General features: G+C 39.2%; 2 protein-coding genes across 3 annotated transcripts; both read left to right on the top strand.

Annotated features, from left to right (window-relative positions):
* Window positions 1–289: 289 nt before the first annotated feature.
* Window positions 290–4,547, top strand: bet1l (Bet1 golgi vesicular membrane trafficking protein-like). Its single transcript, XM_085462696.1, has 4 exons — window positions 290–373; window positions 1,040–1,125; window positions 2,702–2,758; window positions 3,161–4,547. Exons 1-4 carry the CDS (start codon window positions 355–357, stop codon window positions 3,326–3,328), a joined length of 330 nt encoding a protein of 109 aa, XP_085318822.1. The 5' UTR covers window positions 290–354; the 3' UTR covers window positions 3,329–4,547.
* A 732-nt stretch (window positions 4,548–5,279) lies between these two features.
* On the top strand, window positions 5,280–21,429 carry deaf1 (DEAF1 transcription factor). Of its 2 annotated transcripts, none has more exons than XM_085462694.1 (13): window positions 5,280–5,548; window positions 8,061–8,158; window positions 8,489–8,615; window positions 8,800–8,949; window positions 13,283–13,422; window positions 13,942–14,007; window positions 14,148–14,192; window positions 15,268–15,391; window positions 15,647–15,778; window positions 17,687–17,979; window positions 18,157–18,255; window positions 19,041–19,127; window positions 20,209–21,429. In XM_085462694.1, exons 1-13 carry the CDS (start codon window positions 5,350–5,352, stop codon window positions 20,308–20,310), a joined length of 1,662 nt encoding a protein of 553 aa, XP_085318820.1. In that variant the 5' UTR covers window positions 5,280–5,349; the 3' UTR covers window positions 20,311–21,429. The 2 variants fall into 2 exon arrangements, with proteins under 2 accessions (XP_085318820.1, XP_085318819.1); XM_085462693.1 differs by having other exon boundaries at window positions 19,038–19,127.
* Window positions 21,430–21,938: the final 509 nt, after the last annotated feature.

Raw genomic sequence — 21,938 nt, 5'->3', positions numbered from 1 at the left:
AATGAGTCTGTATGATAGGACTGTATTCTTTAAAAAGTGATACACAAATAAAGGTATTATTGTTGATGTTATTGTTGTTGTTTGTTTTTCCACTCTTCATTTATTCCCCTTTTTGTGTGGTATATGCTTAAAGTCTTTGTTAAGGCATCAGTACTCAGCTAGTGTAATGCATAAACACAAAGAAGGCGAGAACTATTTTGGAGTCTTCTGTCGTCATTGAAGCGGTAATACTAACGACACCTTAACGTTGTCGAAAAAAAAACAAAAAACCTTAACGTAGTCGACGAAGAAGAAAGGCAGTCACGTGTCCGCCACGTGAACAGCTGATTGTGACGTCATTCAGCAACAAGCAACATGGCGGAGTGGAACAGAGGTAAATGTTTTGACACGTATTCACTTCCAAATATTCAGTTGTGTGTTATTTGTGTCAGCTTAGAGATGATGTTACAGCTGGGTGGTACATTTTAAAATGTTATTTTTAAGTATCATTTGCTCGTATAACACCCAAATCTCAAGAGCTAAGCTAACTAGCTCTGACATACTTAAATATTAGCAAAAAGCAAGGCTACCTTGTAAGTTTCATATCAATTGCTATCGCCCTCTAAAGAAGCATCTGCCTCTCTGAAGGGTGATAAAAAGTGATATTATTATTATTATTAGTAGTAGTAGTAGTATCTTATTAGTTTCCCAAATATGGGATAAGTAATACTCCTCGGCAGTGTTGTAAGTTTACTTCACGTCGTTATTCCGTGCTTAGCTTAAAGGGTTGGATTTATAAAGAACATCCCTTCAGCAGAGACTCTGCTCCACACTCAGATCATGCTGATATCAAAATCATTGATGAAAACGTGTTGTTTCCTGTTGATTTAAACCGAAAATTAGAAACATTACCTATTCTTTAAGAAGTTATGTGTTCAGAACTATGTGCTTGGCAAAATCTTATGAGGTCTATCTGCGGTTTTCAACAGAAACATAACAATTCAAGGAACATTCAGATCTTGTGTGTCATATCTAATCCACGGTGTTTGTGCTTGTCCAGGCCATGGCTCTGTGGATGATGTGCTCGATGCTGAAAACAAACGGCTGGCAGAGAACCTGGCCAACAAAGTGTCCAGACTGAAATCTGTGGGTAACAACCAACAACCGTCCCCTTCAGCGACCAGTCTGATTAATAAATCAGCTGGTCTGTAGTTACTAGGTTACTGCTGTCAAATGTACTTAGTTTTAATTATAAGTAAAGCTGTCAGTTCCCAGAATCAGAATTATTAATTATGCCAAACACAGCCAGTTTTGTTATTTAATGTACTGATACATGGCTTATTGCTTGTAAGAATTTCAGGTGTAGAATAGAATAGAATAATCCTTTAATTGTCCCACAAGGGGAAATTTGGTTGTATCAGCAGCAAAAAACATACATATACAAAAAGAACAGGACGCCGAACAGAAAACACAATATTTACATATTTACATCATGGACAATAGTTACCAGAGCAGAGTACAGTACAGTTGTTAAAATTAGCATACAGATAGTGTGCAAACAGAGCAGGATACTGAAAGATGTTTAAATAGTTAAGAATATTTAGAATAATTAGAAAAGTGCTGATTGTGTATTGTACCTGTGCATTAAAAAGTAGATATGTAACTTACAGTAAGTTAGTGTATATATTAGCTGAGAAAAAGTGATGTGCCGTTATAACAGTAGAAGTTGTTGCAGCAAATGCATTACACAGCAAATGTGTAACCAAATGCATCACTGGTGTAATGGTTGTCTTTTATTAATAAATGTACAGCATTGTGAAAATTTGAAAATTGTACAACCAGTGCCTCCAGTGTAAGATGGGACACCATCAGGCACTTCTACATAGTTACATGATATTAAGATTTTCTCACACCAAGCTTCAGGCTCTTCCTGGTTCAGAACAATCCTCTGGGCATTTACTGTACACTAATGAAAACAACTTGTTTACATAGAGTCAAGACAATTAGTCTGCCTACTATACTGACAAGACATCTATAAAGATTACTGTTATTTTTTAGACTGATTCAAAATTTCTGTTATGCTTAAATAAATGACTCATAATTGGTTTAAATCTTGTAGAAATTGTCCCCGATTCAAACCTCTTTGGGGATCCAGAAAATATTTTATGCATGTTCACAGACTTTGTCTGTTTTTAGCAAAGAGTTGTGTTTTAAATCCCTACAACGTCCTGTTTAGTTGGACATCTTCCAATCTGCGCTAAGCTGGTTAGGTACTCAGTGACAGAGCAACAGCCTAAAAGGATAAAGGGTAACCAAGAAGATGTTTGCTTTCCTGTTCTACATTTTCCTCTGCTGTGCCATTCGCTTTTCAGAATCTGCTCTCATGTTCTTTCTTCTGCCTGTAGTCTAACCCTGAGATGATTTAAAACTTCACTTGTTACAAGTGATTGCTTATTAGTACATTTTTGCATGAGATTTCACATTTTAGGACATGATAAAAATAATCTAAAATAAAAAGTAATAGTCCTTACAGGTTTCAAAATGGTTTAAATTCAACCTCAGGTGAGCAAGAACATATGTCATAGGAATTAAGAGAGTAAGTAGCACCCGGGTGAAAGTGAAAGTGGCCTCCATAAAAGTAAACGTTTTGACAGTTTGCTGGTCTGCCACAGTCAGACTTCTACAAATAACTTGATCATCTTCTTGTCTCTGTATCTCGCAGTTGGCTTACGACATCGACAGAGAAGTGGACGATCAGAATGAGTACCTGGATGGCATGGTGAGCGTTTCCTGCCTTAAACACAAATATAGTTAAGCTTTTAGTAAAAAAGAACTGACATTTTAATTTCTCCCATTTGTCTATAATGAGAATATTGTTTTAAATATTCACTGAGTTTCACCCTGTTGTATTTTCACGATGGCTCCTCTGAACTGTTTAGTGAATTGTTCAATCTACAGGTTTCACTGGGACCTAACATTCAGGAAACATTTTTATAAAGTCCCAGTATAAAAAATTAGCACTGTGTTGAATGTCAGAATCTGTGTGGATTGATTCATTTGGTAAACAGAGTGCACATTATATAAGTACAAATCAATACTATCTCAAATATAGGCTGTTTTATTTTTTCTCTTAGGTCAATTTATTGTGAATTATTAAAGAATTATCTCCTCTTTCTTTTAGGACTCAAACTTCATGAGTGCGACAGGCCTGCTCACTGGCAGTGTGAAACGTTTCTCCACCATGGTCCGATCAGGACGAGACAACCGCCGTATCCTGTGTTACGTCTCCATGGGGATGGTCCTGGTCTTCCTTGTTCTTTACTACCTGGTGTCCAGGATCCACCAATAACTGGGAAAACAAGATCAGCCAGGCTCTGATATGGAGCTGAGACTTTAGACTGTAATGTCAAAACTGATTTAAATAAAGACTTTTTTTATTTTGCACCAAAGAAAGAAAGCACGACGTAGGCAAAATTGGATTGACCAGTTGGAGGTGTCAGTCAGCCCACCGGAGGAAACTGTAGTGGACGTGGTCACATCAATGAGACGCCTGAACTTTGGGATCTTTGAGTTGGCTATGAGTACGTCCCATCCTGCAGCAGCAAGTCCTGATTTGGTTGGAAGACAACAGAGCCCGGACGCTCGGGAGGTGGGAATGTCATTCACCATATCCGAGTTTAATTGATTGATGAACCTGTCAATCAGGAGAAAATTTCCAAAAAATCAGTTTGAGTTTTCACACCTAGAGCTTGTTTATCTTCCTCCGAGTCCATCTTGTTTCAGTTCTTGTCACATACAAAAACATCTAACAGCCAAAATGCATCACAAACATACAACACTGTAAGTATTAGGCACATATTTGTCATGCAGGAGGGAGAAAATACAGAAAATATAGAAATGGTGGTGCTGTGTTTAGTCCAAACACCAGTAAGCCACCACATTAAAATTACATGCATAATACATTAACATAAGACTTGTGTTCAGTGTCCTGTGATTTGTGGTCTATATTTATGCTATATTACCACATTCACCTGCATAAATGAGTCACAACAAGAGGGAAACTGAATCAAGAGTCCGACTGTACTAAAGTCAACAACTGGGAAATAATCTGCGATTTTAGTCAGTGTAATGCTCTGCAATGTTGACATTTCTCTCTATCTATGTTTAGTGTTTCCTACTGTCTCACAATGAAGTGCAAGGAAGGAAATGACTGACGAGGCAGAGGTCAAAAAGTTTTATATGTGGAAAATATAGCAATTTTTAATTTGTCCAAAATTAATTGTGTTTGTTACTGCTAGGGCAAACATATGAAGGTCAAACATGCATATATTCATTATTTTGGGGCACTAAAACTAATCAGTCCACCCCACTAGTACAAAAAGTGGTACCATCTGCTTTTGGCTGGTCTTGGTCTTGTCACTGCATTTTGAAAGATAGCTCTTAAGACTTTTGACATGTTCATATGTTATTAGCCATCCTTTCAGTATGTTTGCAATCCAGACTGTTTTTATAATTATAAGAAATGTTGGGACCTATCCTATCCTGTTGATGGGTTACAAGAATATTCATATCATTTTCTTTGCTTCTTTTTTCTTCCACTTTCAGTCACTGAAACAGATATTTGTAATTCTTGAAGAGTTGAAAGTTATATTATTTTCTTATAGTTGAGCATGGGTGAAAGAAATCATTAATACAGATCTAATAAATTATTTAAATTGTAGAAAATGTTGAGGATAATTTATTTAAGTTCTGGTAGTTATGGGCACTGCTACAGATTAATAATACTATTTTAATTAAATACGCATATTTTCAGAACCATAGTGTGTAAAAAAAAAAAAAAATTTGATGATCAAATGAAAAGAAATAAAACATTCATTAGACAACTTCACAATATTTTAAGTAGTTTTTTTGTTACCATAAAATAGTCAGCAGCACACAAACACAGCAGGTAAACACTACGAACAACAGTACACCAAATACAATTACATCAAGAACAAAAAATGTACATTTTTAAAAGAATTTCTGAGCAAAACAAGAAAATGAACACATCTAATATAAACATTTGTATGGGGTGCCTGTAGTGCTGTGTCCTTTCGGGTTGGTTCGTGTTCTTTCGGCAATTTCCGGTGTTATCTCCTTCTTCAGACTTGATGAAAATACAAAGAACGGGAAGCCCTCCTCTCTCCGTATTAGCTGAGTCGAGTCCTTTGTGGTTACCTGAATTTTTCTGAGAACATTTTAAAGATTACCCGTAAACAGTTCCGTTTGCGGAGATTTCTGTCTGCTCCGTACAGGGCTCGGGTGAGGTCGAACCCACTCTGCCCGACGTCCTTTCTCGGTGACTTTCGGCTCTTGTCGTTCGAGGGAGGAATGGACGAAGCGGACTCGGCAACGAAAGCGCTCGGGCTGGATGAACCGCCCATCGGCGAGCCGCCGGTGGAGGGAGTGGGCTCGGATACCGAGTCGGAGGCCGAAGTTACCACGATGGCTGTGATGGCGGAACCGGGAAACATCGGCTTAGGAGCCGAGTCCCTACCGAACCCAGACGAGGCCGAGGCTGCCTTTGCAGGTAACACGGGCTACAGTTAGCAGCAGGCCGCTGCTGTGCGAGGTGGCGCTAAAACACAAACTGAGATAATAACGTTAGCACCAGCTGCCTCTTAACCAAACACTGTTTATGTACGGGCACTGCTTTAAACGGGGAGAACATTGTTATCTGCCGAATACATTATTTATTATTCAGAAAAGTTAGTGATTCATAAGAGAGACGCTTGAAGATGTGTTTAAAAAAAAAAAAAAAACTCGGGTGGCCCAGGTGGCAAACACCGAGGAAACCACAAACATGGGATAGGGGCCAATGCAAAACCAATAATAAATGCAGTGGGGAAGACAGGTATAGAAAATACTGATTTTCAATCTCACGTACATCCTTTTGCCCTCATACAAATGTTGTTATTGTTGAAACTAACCCTGCTAATGAGATTAAACGTCTTTGTGTTGTGGAAAGATTGCATTGCAAAGTGCTAAACTAAGTGGTAGCATCAAAACATGCTTGATCTAATAAAGTTTCTTTATTTAGAATTATATACATTATATACTGAGTCTGCACAAGGGAGACTCAGCCAATGTAGCAGCAATGCAAACTCAAAATACAAAATTTATACACATATATTTATACAAATGCTAAAGACAAAAAAACAAACAAATAAAACGTAGTATCTCAATCACATTTCACATTTTAAATTCCATTTAAATTCAGCAGTAGATACTGTAAAAGCATATTTAGTGTTTAGTATGAAAATACTGTGTTACCCTGATCTGGTGAAACCCACGGAACGTTAAAAAGTAAAAATGTGAAAGCTTCAGATGGATACTACAATAAAATACTTGATTTTCAGCCAAGTGTACATGAGCAAACATGTAACATGATCTTTTCACCATGTTATCAATGATTAAAAGTAAAGAGTTGTCCTTTTACCTTCTACTTCTTTAATAGTTCCAGTTAGCTACAGGATTGTGCAAAATCTTGAGCCAACCCTTCTTTATATTTTGTTTGGGAAATGGGTGCAGTAGTTTATTGAAACGTACAAACAAACATGGAAATACTGTGTACATAAGGCAAAACTAAAGTCTTTATAATTCTGATGATTTTAAAAGTCAATATTTGGTATGAATATCTTTAAGGAAGCTTTCTTTTAACTTCTTTAAATAGTCTTCAGGAATAGTTATTCAAGGACACTCAAAATCTCTTCTTTAGATGCAGTCTTTTGTTCCCTGTCATGATGAGAGATTTGGGAGATTAACAGTACTCTAGTCCAGTGGAATTGGTGAGAGTGTATGGGTCAGGCAGCTCATTATGGTAAATGGTAAATGGCCTGTATTTGTATAGCGCTTTACTAGTCCCTAAGGACCCCAAAGCGCTTTACACATCCAGTCATCCACCCATTCACACACACATTCACACACTGGTGATGGCAAGCTACATTGTAGCCACAGCTGTCCTGGGGCGCACTGACAGAGGCGAGGCTGCCGGACACTGGCGCCACCGGGCCCTATGACCACCACCAGTAGGCAGCGGGTGAAGTGTCTTGTCCAAGGACACAACGACTGAGACTGAACCGGCAATTTTCCGATTACGGACACACCGTTGTGTGCGATGCCACATTCCATCCGAAAATTGTAACATATCAGTAACATATACCACAGACATGACTCATCATGTATTTGTCCCAAGTATAATGTTTCCCCTCATCCATCTGTTCATTTCCTTCTGCTTAAACTTTATTATTTAAAGCCTGAGAGTAATGTTATGGTGTGGAGTGTGAAAAGTGAGGACCTGGAGGCAGGATTCAAAAACAAAACAAGCTATTTACTGGGCTAGAATGAGTAAATCAAAACAGAGTTCTCAGAATGGAATCCAAATGGCAAGAAAATATAGGGATTGAGGCAGGCAGGAAAACAGTACAACGTGAATACAGTCAGACTAAAACTATGTATATACACAAGGTAATGGGGGGATTAGAGACAGCTAAGCTAACACAGGTGTAGACAATCACACAATGGGTCAGAGGAGGAAGTAGAGCAGAACACAATGCGCAAGAGACTATCAAAATAAAACAGAAAAAGTTGAACATGGGAACACTGGGCACAGAGACGGAAGCTAAACCAGACCACAGGGAACATGGGGAGGGGGGTGAATGAAAAAAGAGAAATAGAGTACTAGCAAACTGTAGTAATGAACAGAAACTAGATAGCAAAACTAACACAACAAAATACTAAATTACTGTGAAGAAAAAGTTCAAGCAGCAAAAGAAAAACAAGAAGCAAACGGAGCAACAAAGACTAAAAAACAAAACAAGACATCCAGTACCATGACTGATATAGATGAAAATCATTCATTCTCATAAGCACATAATAGAAGAGTCTTCCGATTCTGGTAATACCAGTGTTTATTGTTTTCTATGTTACCTGCTTTAGGTCATTATTATTGTAATCCTCCTTTGTAGTTATATTTTTATTCATACTGTATTCCTGCTAATCTGGAGGTTTATGTGTCGATGAAATTTCTTGTTGTTGATCAGATGTGACGGCAGTTACAGTGGGTGGCGTTCATGCGACAGAGGACAATGTTTTCACCACAACAGTCGCCACATCTGGGAGTCTCCCTGAACACGTGCTGGTAGATTAACACACACTTGACTAGATCCATTCCCCTTCTATTTTTGCCATTTATCACATTTTGATGATGATAAACAGTATCTTATGACATTATTTACAGAAAATTGAGGTGACGTTGAATAAAAACCAATTAATGTTAAATGTCCTCAGCACAGAACTGATTCATTTGTGCACGTTAGCACTGTAGCGTTAATTATTAGAACCTAATTCACAAAATCACATGGGCTTCCCTGCTGACTACTCGAGTAGTTTTAAAACATCAGCATATTCTCATACCTCTTATGCTGCTCCATGATTATGAGTGTATGTACTCCTTCCACATCTGTCACAGAGCGGCAGGACCACTCTCCAGCTGGGTGAAGGTCTCAGTACCCAGAAGGCTACTCTGATTGTGGTTCACACTGACGGCAGCATCGTGGAAGCAGCTGGCCTCAAGTCCGCTGCCACCATCACATCAGGTAGATGTGTGTGTGTGTGTGTGTGTGTGTGTGTGTGTGTGTGTGTGTGTGTGTGTGTGTGTGTGTGTGTGTGTGTGTGTGTGTGTGTGTGTGTGTGTGTGTGTGTGTGTGGTGTCTACAGGTGTCTGGTAATCTGAAATGTCTGATCTGTGCATTTTTTTATGTTCTCCTGTGCTTCTCCCAGGTCCACAGACTCCACCCACTCCTCTGACTCCACCCCAGGACAAAGACTCCTGCTCCAAGTACAACTGGGATCCCTCAGTTTACAACAATGAGCTGCCAGTACGCTGCAGGAATACCAGCGGACTTCTGTACAAAAACAGACTGGGATCAGGTGATTATCACACCTATGCATGCTATATCACATGGTCAAGCTGATCTTGTTATTCAGGTTACTGTGGAGATGTAAAACTCCTGATTAACTGGTTGTAGTAGGTTAGAACTGTGATCAAACATTTGCAAAAACTGGCAACGAGTCTTTCACATCCCTGTGGTGGAATTTTACCCATCTTATTTTAGTATAATTATTTTAATTCAGCCACATTATAGCGTTGTTGAGTGTGAAGGGCCAATTTAAGGACATGCCAAACAATCTCAGTCAAATTTAAGACCAGACTTTGAGTAGGCCACTCTGCTTTTGTCTCATGAGCAGTTCAGAGGTGGACTTGCTGGTAGAGCAGGGCGATATGACCAAAAATATTTATCACAATATACATTTGAAAATTTGTGATAACGATATAACTGACGATATAATCGACACTAGACAAAATACTTTACAACTCCACAACTTTATTAGTGCAAAAAAAAATCAACATATTTTCACTTAAACAAGCAGCTGTTTTTTTATGTGCATTAAAGTTATATAAAAATTTAACAGTGCAAATGCAAATTCCTTGCTGACAGTTTAACCAAAAGGCATTTCCAGCGGAAACTGGCTGACATATCCTCAGCATAACCATGTATAATATCCACAAAACTTAAAAAGAGGTTATACACGCACAATACGGTAATATTATGTTGAAGCACAGTACGTATCACTCCGCCAGGCTCCTGCCTACGATAGCCCTAATGCTCCGACAATCCATCAAGCGGTGCGGCTTCGTAGCTTAGCAAAGTCGTACTAAAACATTCAACAGATGTTCGAGCGCCGTGTACTAGTGATGTGCGATATCACTGATTTCCTTTCCGATCCGATACCAAGTAAAATTCAGGGTGGTATCGGTGATACTGATCCGATACCGATACTCTGTACAAAAACTTAATGTTTCATTGTATTGCATAATGCAATATATAATTGTATTATGTAATTGTAATAATAACATAACCATATTGCTTCATAATGATTAGAGGACAACTTGTTTTTATTGCTTAATAATGCAGAATAATCATATAGAAATAAAAAAACAACAACCCTGAAGTTGTGAGCTATTTGAGCATGTTGCCTGCCTGCAGCACTATGAACTCCGCGAGAGACGTCTGTCTCCCCCTAGCAGCACCTGCCCCTCTCCTCTTCAGTTCGCCTCAACATAAGCTCATCATATTCTGTGATATGATTTACTCTGAGGTGTTTGACAAGGTCAGTGGTGTTGCCACAACACCTCACTGTCTTGCCACATATATCACAAACCGCGTCTTGGCTGTTTGTGGAGGTAAAATACATCCACACATGACTCTGTTTGCGCTCAGCCATTGTTGTGAGTGTGCACCCTAGGGGCTGCGACACATTTATACAGCCGTATTTCGCACATGACTATGAAAGGCGTAAGAGGAAGTAGTTCCTTCCAAATTAGACAATCCGAATGATATAGTTTCTTTCTACTGCGTTCATTTTAATGGAAAACTACAAATTTACCCCACAGTACTAAAATATCGATATTATAATATGAGAATCGATTCTAGAACATAAATTGCTGGTATCGGAAGAATCGATATTTCAGTATCGATCCGCACATCACTACCGTGTACCACATAAAATCGTTTCGAGGTCAGTAAACACAACCAGAATTCAAAAATAAGGCGCACTGTCGATTGTCAGAAAAATCAAAGGATTGATTTTAAGTGTGCCGTATTTTTAAAAAAACGCGGTAATAACGACGGCCCGCTAGCATGCTCTACCAAAAATAGTGCTATGTTGTGTATCTGATGGACGAAAGCTAAACCAGTTCCACACCACTGAAGTTGCAGCATTTTTACAAACCAGTTCTGGTTCATCTGTTTCATTCAATGATCCACTTTCGCCCTTCTCATTCTCCGTCACCGCCATGCTTTTTCCGGCATGTGCGTATGAAAACAAAGGCACTGCGCATGCGGGTTTTACCCATATTCTATCGCGATATTTCATTTTCTTATCATTGCCCAACATTATACTGGTATTACCGTGAACAGTATAATATGGCCCAGCTCTACCTGCTGGTGTGTTTCAGATCATTATCCTACTGCATAACCCAAGTGCACTTGAGCTTCAGGGCATAAGCTAATGGCTGGACATTCTCCTTCAGGATTTTCAAGTAGAGAGGAGAATTCATGAGTCCATCAGTTATGCCAAATTGTTCCCATCCTTAAGCAGCAAACCTATGATCGCACCACCACCACGTTGCTTGACTGTTGCTATGACATATTTTTATGAAATGCTGTGTTAGTTCTACAGCAGAACACAAACCAAAAGAAATTCAAAAAAATTCCAATTTTTAAAGGTCAGTTCACAGAATATTCTTCCACCATTGTTTTCCAGTTTCTTTCTTTTTCTTGAATTATCATCACTGACCATGATTGAGACATGTGAGGCAATTCATAAATGTTCTGACTTCTTCTTTCTTGTAGCCTATTTTTGTCAGACAGGTGCTACTTAAGTGACTTTTTTTTTAATTCAACTGGCCTGGTAATACTTGGGTGTGACTGGTGAAAGTTTACTCAGCTCTCCAAAAAAGTGGTTAACAAAAGTTAATTCATTATTTAACAAGAAAGGGCAATTACTTTTTCCACATAGGGCCATGTTGGTTGGTTTGGATATCCTCCCCTTAATAAATTAGATCATTATTGCAAACAGCATTTTATATTTACTGTTTTTATCTTTTCTAATATTAAAATTAGTTTCGATGACCTGAAACATGTGTGACACATGTTATTAAAAATAAGAAAAATAAGAAATTACCAATAATTTTCACAACACTCTATATTCCTTCAGCTATATTTGCTTTTTATAATTTGCTATATACAAGTGACAGTGTTCCTTTTGCCTGTTTGACCTCATGATGGCACTGTTGTCTCACTGCTAATACAGAGGCACAATAGACAAAATGATGTAGAAACTTGCCTTTATTACCATATTGTTGTTATAGTAGCAAGACGGGTTAAAGTTCTGGTGCAGAACAATTTTTTATTCACTACCTGGGTCTGGATGCAGTTTCCCCCTCCAGGGGCAAGGGTACCTAGACCTGGGGTATAGACTACGTTTGGGGAGTGTGATTGTGTGTACAGTGTCTCTGTATGTGCTGAGTATTTGCATATGAGAGCATGAGGGTGGGAATGGATGTTTGTATCTGTGTGTGCCTGTTTGTTTGTGTCTATATGTCAGGTCGGGTATCAGACGCCACCTCTCTGGGGACATCTCAGGCCCTCCAAGGTATGGAGGCCTATCTCCCCCCAGCACTCCCCCTGCCAGTTGCAGACGCCCTCAGACATCGGTGCATTGGTGGGTCTTTGTGTCCGGGGATGGGCGTCCAGGTACACACCGGCTCACTCCTTGGTGGCTGCTTATCGGGGCCTGGAGCCTGGGGCTCGCTCGGGCCACTTTCGGGGTGGGGTGCCCTAGGCCTCTCGGCCTGGGGCTCGGTCACTCTAGCACAGCTGGGTGCCGGCGGAGCTCACGGGCACGTCATTGCAACCCCCCCTGGCTTCTGCTCCGCGGCTGCTGAGTGACCCCTCATCTGGGGCTCTCCTCAGCACTTTCTGGGACAGTGACGCAGTTGCCCCTCCGTTGGTCTTCCTTGGTCTCTTGTGCTCTAGGGGCCTCTGGATGTCTGGAGCCTGGATCTCCTCTATACCTGCTTCATGCCGTAGCAGATCATTACATGAAGGAACCTTTTAAATACAAGCGCGCTCATGCTCACAGGTGTACACACGGGTGCTCACAGACACAAACTACACCCTTTTTGGCTCCTACCTCAAAGAACACTGTGCGCTGTAAATCTTGACCTCCCTCCCCCCGGTCATGTCTGTCCCATCTGCAACAACTGAAAATAAAATAAAATAAATAAATAATAATAACAAAAGTCAATCAAATGGACCAATACGGCAAGGCAGGGATGGTCCACTTGGTAAAGTAATTCCGTTGGGCTTCTCTCTTTGCCTTCAGACAATAATTCTGATGGCAAAAGAACCAAACAGGACAGGTGGCCAAAAAAAAAAATAGGACAATTTTTTTTTTATGCTAGAGTTTTGATGGGAGGTTGGAACATGAAGTTGAGCTAGACGGGACGAGCAATAAATTTTTGTGCCATTAAGAGGGTGTAGCCCCCAACACTAAAATGTGTTGAGAAGTAGTTGGGATAAAATCAAAGGTACTTCTATTCAGAGTGAAATATTATAGTCAAGACTCTTTTATACTGTGTATATTTTGAGTTACTTGTTTTATTGCTGCCCACACTCACAGTGTTGTGTTTTGTCAGGGGGCAAAGGTCGCTGCATCAAACACAACCAGCAGTGGTACACTCCCACTGAGTTTGAAGGTCTCGCAGGGCGAGCAAGCAGCAAAGACTGGAAGAGGAGCATCAGATATGCTGGCAGACCTCTGCTCTGCCTCATACAGGTAATTAAATATACTGCTTCACTACTATCTCACTATCGTACTACTGCAGTGCTGCACTGTATTGTGTGATGCAAAGAAATTTGCATTTCCAATTTGTGAATTTGGATTTTCCTAAGCTAATCTTGAGCCACGAAACTAGCAAAGTATTCTAGAGTCAAATGTGAGACCATCTGTCTGATAGCTAAAAATCGACTGATTGGCTCATGCAGCTGGACAATGATCCTAAGAACACCAACAAATATGAAACAGAATAGCTGAAAAAGAAAAGTATCAAGATGTTGCAATGGCCTTTGACATTAAGAGAGATGTGCATAAATGAACCCCTGTAAACCTCAATGAACTGAAGCAACGTTGTAAAGAAGAGTGAGCCAAAATTTCTCAACAACAATGTGAGAGACTGATAAAGTCACACAGAAAACAATTACTGTTCTAAAACTTTTTTTCTAGTTAGTCCTTTGTTTATAAAAGGAGGTGGGCCAAGTCCATGCAAAACCTCATGCAGTAAACCTGTGTTTGCAGGAGCGTATCTTGAACCCCCATGCTGCCTCCTGTACCTGTGCAGCCTGCTGTGATGACCTGATAGCGGTGAGTGAAGTGGACAAGTCCTGATGAGCTTTTAAATCAGCCTGTTAATTAGAAATTATTTAAATTATCATAATCTGAGATGTTACACATAATATCTGAATAATATCTGTTTGTGTTCGTCTTATTTTTTGCATCATTAGTGTCCAAAGGAGGGAGACTCTCTGGGAGAAGAAAATATCAGCATGGTAAATGATTTTTTCTTTTTGTTTTTTTGTTTTTTGTAAATGTCCATCACTATAACTTCATTTCCAGATGCTTTATCTTGCGATCTATATGGAGATACATTATCATTAAACAAAATAATAATGATTCTCTCAGTCTGTGCTGTGATCACATCTCAGGGTGAATATTAGAGCAGTGTGCCTATTAATAAACAAGATGGCTTCTTTTTTAGGCCTTCTTCTAGTCCCCAGTTTAAACACAGAAGGGAGCTACTTCTTCTGCGACACAAGGGCTTCACATGTAATTTTTCTTGAGGCATCATTTAAGCTTTGAGGCTTCTTGATTAAGTCTCTACGAATCAAAAATATACAACAAAGCAAATTAAAGCAGTCTGGGCTTTCCTTACTGGCTCAACAAAACTCAAAACCTAAACATATATAACATGTGTCGCGCGATGGTTATTGGTTTTCTTTGTTAACTCGGGTTCCCTCCATGCTCACATAGATGGCAGCATGTGACACATTGCTCTAATCTTGTACCACAAAATCAAATGGATCAGTTGAGCACCAGCTACTCAAAGGAACAGCTGATACAGCTCTATGACATCAAATAAGGCTGCACCAGAATCTGGTGATTTGGTCATCGCAGGAGCACAAGTGCACTCTCTGTGCTGCTGTTACTTGTGAAATGACAGCTGCACATTAGAGCGCTAACATTTAGCCCTTTACAGTAATGTATGATAATAATAATAACTTCATTTTGAATTTTTGTTTTCTGTTCAGGTTAGTTTCACTAGACATCCCAGTAACAACAACATTTGCACCAAAACCTTCTTATGCAATTATTATTAGTTAATAATTTTAGTTACTGCACAATATATATATTTTTTTTTATTTGTTTTTTTACATTGTTACTTAAATTAATAGAAATGTAACTAAATATAACTGTAAGTACTTAGTGATGACTATCTTAAAACAGACATGATTTTAAAACAGTAATGGTTTATCGGTATCAGCAGTCATTTTGTTGTCTCTGCTTTCATTTGATTTCTTAGATGTTGCGTTGATTTTATCTCTGTTCCCTTTCTGCTTGACTCAGACCGGCCCCGTACGCCTCTTTGTCCCGTACAAGAGACGAAAGAAGGACACTGAGCCTGTGATCATTCCTGCCAAGAAGGAACTTCCTGCTACCAAGAACATTACGTTGACTCCGGGAACCACATGTAGGTCACATGTGCTCACAGCTCATGATTTGGTAACTTTGTGCACTTACAGCCAGGGATAGTTGTTTTGACCTAGAATTCATCTTCCTTCTCAAATCATTTCCTGTACTTAAATTTGTGTTCCTGAAAAATTTTATTAATTAAAAGTTTATTCTCAAGTTCTCAAAATCAGATCTGTAAAGTAAAAAATGTAAGCCCAACCTTTAAACTATTTGTTGTCCAAACATGAATCACACTTCTGTTTGTTTCTTACAGTCACAGTGTCCCCATCTGGGCAGTTCACTACTTCTGGGACCTTGACCTTTGACCGCACGCCAACAGGCGACGCTGCTGCTGCCATCATCTCAGAGGGCTCGGCACAGAGCGAGGTGTTTGCCAGCACCGCAGGTACCATCCCCTGAGTGACTGAGAATTCATTCAGTCGTACATTGTAGTGCATTTGTTTGAGTAGGCACTTAAACAATCACAATTCTCAGTGTGGGAATCAGCCCATTGGTCCTTGAAATTATTCACCTCCACAAACACAAAAATATATACATATCCTGCATGGAAAACCAAACCGTTTGGTTTTGAATTTAGTTGTTTTAATCAACATCCATGCAGGATATGTATATATTTTTGTTTTTGTGTTTGAACCCTATTATATGGAAAGTCATTTCACTCTAGATCGACAATATACACCTTCACAGTTTTACTTATTCAATATCAAGTCAGTCTGATTTTGGATTTCAAAAAAACCCCAAAAAACAAGAAGTTTCCTTTTGATAGCCTTCAGAATTCAGCCTGCTTTGACTGTTTTTCTGGAGACTGTCTTGATGGCAGTAAATGTCACCGTTGTGGCTCTTTTACTGAAGTAGTCTGTGTGTTAACTTAATAAAAAAGGACCTCAGCAAAACTCAAAAACATTGACATTTTAAAAGCTTATAATCAAAAAAGCTCAGATACTGTGGGAGGAGTCTGACTGCAAAATGTAGGAAAAGCAGCCAAAACATGCTCAGAATATGTGGAACCTCAAGACTAATGAAAAACCTCCAGGTGTCAGGCCTATGAAGTGTGCAAAGCTGCTATTAAAGAAGAATGTGGTTATTTTAATCAACATCCAAAATACAATTTGGTCTGTTTGCACTTAAAGCAAGGAGTACAGTGAATCACTCGAACACTTCCAATGTGTGGCCGTTTTAAACCATCACCAGCTGAGATACAGACAGGTCCAAGCCTAAAAATAACCAGACATCTATCACACACTGTGTTTTAACACATCCTTGAGAAACAAAAAAGGTGTGTGAGTGCTCTCACAGGTAAATGGTGGTGTGTTTTACACTATAACACTTTAGTAGACTCTTACTTTCTTACTACCCTGACAGAAAAAGGTACAAAAAATCTAATTAAATTTGATTCTGTGGACTTAAAATGATGACAAAGCTTACAAGCAGAAGCACTGAGGCCTGGGTTGCTTCGTTAACCTTGTGGTGAAGGACACAGAAGCAGTTCAGACAGCTCACATGTGTGACTACTTGTGGAGACTCATTGCCCAGTTCTGTAGACAATCCATAATCCATTGTCTGGGACTACAGCTGGTGACAATGGTCCTTTTTCTGCTCTGATTATTGTCTGCGAGCTGGTCAATCACTCTAACCAGAACCTGTTTGAGAGCTGGTTCAACCTAAGCTGAGCTCTCTGAGGCTGCAGAGCAGAAGACTACTGTTGTAAACTGCAGTTCAAGGTGCTGGAGTCTTGCCTGCTTTAGCACATTTATCGCTACGGGTAATTTCCAACTCATGTACCTTGTTGGGTTTTTACATTCACAAAGTGAGACATAAAAAACGCCTTAGATAAATGATTTCAAAGCGCATTTATTTTGAAACTGCTATCAAATTGGTTTCTGATCATTTTATTGCCGTGCTTGATTGGCCAGCCAATCCCCCTCACCTGAACCTCACCTGTTGGGTATTATCAAGAGGAAGATGAGAAACAGCCAACCCAGAAATGCAAATGAGAGATACCAAAGCAACCTAGGCTTCAAAAACACTTCAGCAGGCCCAAAAGCTGATCACCTCAATGCCACACCATGCTGAATCAGCAGTTAGTGGCAAAGACATTCAGCCAAATACTGAGTTTGTACATAAAGATACTTTTCAGACGTTGGACATTTCTTTATTGTAAATCCATTTTTTTAGTTGATCTTAGGAAATATTCTAATAATAGGATACACCAGATTTTCATGAAACTGTAACAGCAAATTTCAGACAGTGTAGCAGAAAAAGATCCACAGCTGTCTTTTCTTCTCTCGCTCAGTGCTAACGGCATTGCCAGCGTTAGCTGTTGCTCATCAGCCAGTTCAGGCCAAAGTCGCAGTGGCAGCTGCAGCGGCGTCTCCATCGGCAGGGCTTGTGGCTGGGCTTGATGTGGGGCCTATTGGGGGAGCAGAGCCAATAGTGAGCGAGGGGCAGAAGAACACTTGGATATACCTGGAGGAGATGGCCAACACACTGCTGAACAATGTCCAGCAGCTCAAGGCTCTGATCGAACAGGCCAAAAACTCTGCAGGGGACCCTGTAGGGGTCAGAAGTAATGGCGGCAGGAAGGAGGTGAGCACACACACACACATACACAAAAGGTGTGAGATTTAGATCAGCAGTAACAACAAATGGATTTGACTTTAATCTTTGTTTTGTGTGTGTGTGTGTGTGTGTGTGTGTGTGTGTGTGTGTGTGTGTGTGTGTGTGTGTGTGTGTGTGTGTGCGTGTGTGTGTGTGCGTGTTTAGTGTGGTCTTACCCAGCCGTTTCAGAACCAGATCTCATTTCAGCAGCCAGATGACTCTGAAGCTAAGAGGGGCACTGAAATCACTGAGATCATCATCAATGTATGACATGCTTACATACACACTCACTTGCTCCAAAATATTATTGAAATTCCTTACATTTCTTATTTAGCACAAGTCTTAAAGAAGTATTGTGACCTGAGACATCCACACTTTTAGTTCCAAGCACACTACATTTCACAATTAGGTGTTTGTTTGTTTTTTTTAATAGTCTCCCACGCGACTTTCCCCTCATTCATGAATAAGACCCTGAGATACTTTAATTTGTTGCTTCTATTCTGACATGGAATGGACTTCTCATGCCTGCAGCTGCCACCTTGTCATGTTGGAGGGTTTTGAGGGTCCTAGTAATCAAAGTCTTTAACCCATGGGGCTGAGCCCGAATGAGTCACATGGCCCAGTCATTCTGTGGGCCCATCATCTGCAGGAGGTGCCAAAAGGGTCAGGTGCAATGTAGTAATTATAGCAACTAGCTCCTGGGTCATGGAATGAATACATTTTTTAAGATTATTTACATCTTATTGTTAAAAAATTCTGATTTGCAAATTACCCCAAAAGTTTGAGGCACAAATACTGCATTGAACACCTCATGTATCTAAAACTCCAGTGTAAATATAAAAAAAAAAACACATGGAAGCAGAGAATTTTAGTCTTCTTTTCTTTTTTTAATCAAGCTTTTGGATTATACCATATACTGTAAAGAAACATATAGATATAACGAGTTATCAAGACAAGAGTTCTCAGTGACAAAGTTCTTGATGAATCATCTGCAGAGCTGAATGCTGTAGCTATCATGTTCACAGGCTCCTGCTTTGTTTCTGCAGCAGATGTGCGTAAACTGTGGCCGGGTGGCGATGAGTGAGTGCACAGGCTGTCACAAAGTCAACTACTGCTCCACATTTTGCCAGAGGAAGGTAAGACTCAACTGTCTTTTTTCTGTCAGACACACAAAAAATAGACAGATTTCCCTGACATTTGTTATGAGTCTTTACTAATGTTTTTTCATGACAGTGCAGTTTAAAAAATAATTTATTGTTACAGCAGTCGTTGATTACTCTGTTACATTCAAATCAGCTGGTAGTTGGATTTGGTGGGTTTCAAACGTGTTTCCAACAGGGGTGTTGAAGAGTTGTGCAAAATCAAACTCATAACATGCCTGTAAAGTGTTTCTGCTGTTTCTTCTTACTGATATATTTGCAAATAGCTATAACTTACTGGTTTGGTTTTTAAAGCCTTAATATACGTGTGTTGGCTGCAGCCATGTTTTTTTTCCAGAGGTGACCATATTTGGAGGTAATCCTAAATTATCAGCTAAAGTTAACAAATATTGTCAGCAAGCTGCATTCATAAACTAATCCCCTCATAGGTACACTATAATTTTTATAAAGTAACAGACTATAGACTACACTACAATACAATACAATACAACTTTATTTATATAGCACATTGAAAAACCAACGGTATACCAAAGTTCTTCACAATAAAACAGCAGGTTAAAACATGAATAATATAAGACCATTAACAAAGTACTGAATATGCTTACAGGTCAATGGCACTAATTACACAAGAATAAAAATGAATATCAAATCAAAGTTGCTAAAAACACACAGGTTTTAAGTAGAAAAAGATATAAAGAAAGATAAAATTGGAATTAAGTATAAAATACAGGCGTTAACTAACCGGGAAAGAATGATTAAATAAGTGCGTTTTTAATCATGATTTAAATGATTGGATGGAGTCAGACTATGCTGCAATACTAGAACTTTACCCACTAAAACTGAAGCACAGACTTCTAGATGATCTGTACCACACAGGAAGCCATACTATTTGTCAGATCATTCAGTTAAAATGTTCATAAAGGCACTAACAATGTAAACACATGTTTGAGGCCTTGCAGGCAGTTTTTGACATTTTTCTTTTCATTTTTCATGCCAAAAGGTTGCTACTTGATTTTCAAAATCAGTCACTTCACACGTCCGTCTCTTTTGTCCACAGGACTGGAAGGACCATCAACACACCTGCACTCAGTCAGCAGGGGGCATGGCTGTCCAGCAGGAAGAGCCAATCACAGCCATTGACATGGACAAAGTGAAGTGAAGGTGTAGCAGTTTAGGAAAAAGCGTGTGCATCGTTTCAGTGAGGTTAACAGCTGCTGCAGACTGAATGACCTAAACTGGGAGAACACACCTGCTTGAAAATAGCAGTATTTAGAGAGTTTAGTGTGAAGGTTTTTTCTCAGGCTGACATGTAAAAAAAGGTCACTGATGGAGTGAGAGCTGAAGTTAGACTAGACTGACTTAGCATTTATGAAAAGTATTAAGGAGTCTTATTGCAGCAGTATCCAATGAAGTGGTGGTTCTAACTAATATTTTCATCATAAATTTATCTTGTCCCTAATTCTATCATATTTTAGCGACTTTATTACATTGTGTCATCAGTTGTCATATGGTCTATATCTTCCATCAGCCACTGTTACCTCTCCGCTGTTGCCATTTTACCTCGTTTACCTCATTATTCTCTAAAAACAGTCCTGATTAAAGAGGACATCTTCTTTTTTGTTATGTATGCATGAGCACAGTGGCCAGATTTTGGGTTCAGTGTATGTACAAGTAATCCCTGTGAGTCAAAAGTTCAGACTTCAAAGTGCTAATATGGTCATCTCAGGAAATCAGCTTTGGCTGCTGCAACCTGCTATTGAATCCTTCTGTTTGAAAGGGAGAGCCAATCAGAAGAAAGTTGGTCAATCTTTTGACGTCTACATTTTGATGATGAAACGCAAGACAATTATTTTTAGAGTTAAATAACAATGTGTTTTGGGGAAAATTTTTCAGTTTCAGTCCCCTCATGCCAAAACTTTGCAGAACATTTTTCAGCAGACAGAAATGACATATTTTGATATTAAAGAATCAAAGTTGGTTATCACTGATGAGGATTTAGAGAATTTAAAGTTGAGGATCTATCTTTAATTCAGGATGATGAAGTGACTTGAACATGAAACAAACAAAACTGCTGTCCTGAATGTTTTGATTTTTTTCTGGCAAAAACTATGTATGTAAATTATTATTTTCTTACATTTGTATATGTGTGTTATTCTGTTGCTACAGAGCCCTTGAAGTCCAGAAAGAATGTACAGGTATTATAAGCAATTGTAAATATAAAGGTAAAGATCGTTTTTCTTTGTGTTTCACTGATTAATAAAAAGAGTTCAGCAAACTACTAGTGTTATTTGTTTGGTTTTTTTTGGTTGTTATTTTATACATTAAGGCCATTTCTCTTCTTTTTGCACATTTAGCTTTTTTAATTTCCCTGATGTGCAGCTAAATAGAGTTTTGCTTTTTAATAACAAGTTGGTAGCCTACCTGCTATATTAGAGTGACTCCTTATTAATCATTTTGGACATGACATTTGATTCTGCTGGGTCTCAGGCCCAGCAGCACTCAGGTGTCTGCTGCTGATCACTGATAGTGACGGAACGAGCCGTTTCTGGCACTTACTGCTTAGCCTAACCACAGCGAGGCAATTTTATTGACTTAATGCCAAAATTCACATCTGTAAATGTAGAGTTGAGGGATTTAAAAAATCGCCTTCCCTGTTGGCCTGGCCTGTTTTGATTGATGTAATCTGTTGGCCTTCTTGACTTTTCACTATCAAATAATGATAATGTTCTTTTGTGTGTTCAAGGTTCTGTAGGGACCCCATTCAGTCAGGACTGATGTTAGGAGCAA

The sequence above is a fragment of the Copadichromis virginalis genome, linkage group LG7, assembly GCF_057382275.1.
Source record: "Copadichromis virginalis isolate Kocher_CV1m ecotype Utaka linkage group LG7, C_Virginalis_male_GT1.1, whole genome shotgun sequence".
Taxonomy (NCBI): Eukaryota; Metazoa; Chordata; class Actinopteri; order Cichliformes; family Cichlidae; genus Copadichromis; species Copadichromis virginalis.
Note: the sequence above shows the minus strand (reverse complement) of the source record. Positions and strands in the feature narration are given on the sequence as shown.

Coding starts and splice junctions, on each gene's coding strand:
- bet1l (XM_085462696.1), top strand. Junction 1,126..2,701: donor AAGTGTCCAGACTGAAATCT/GTGGGTAACAAC, acceptor TGTATCTCGCAG/TTGGCTTACGACATCGACAG. Junction 2,759..3,160: donor ATGAGTACCTGGATGGCATG/GTGAGCGTTTCC, acceptor TCTTTCTTTTAG/GACTCAAACTTCATGAGTGC.
- deaf1 (XM_085462693.1), top strand. CDS start 5,350: ATGGACGAAGCGGACTCGGCAACGAAAGCGCTCGGGCTGGATGAACCG. Junction 8,159..8,488: donor GTCTCCCTGAACACGTGCTG/GTAGATTAACAC, acceptor CATCTGTCACAG/AGCGGCAGGACCACTCTCCA. Junction 8,950..13,282: donor CAAAAACAGACTGGGATCAG/GTGATTATCACA, acceptor GTGTTTTGTCAG/GGGGCAAAGGTCGCTGCATC.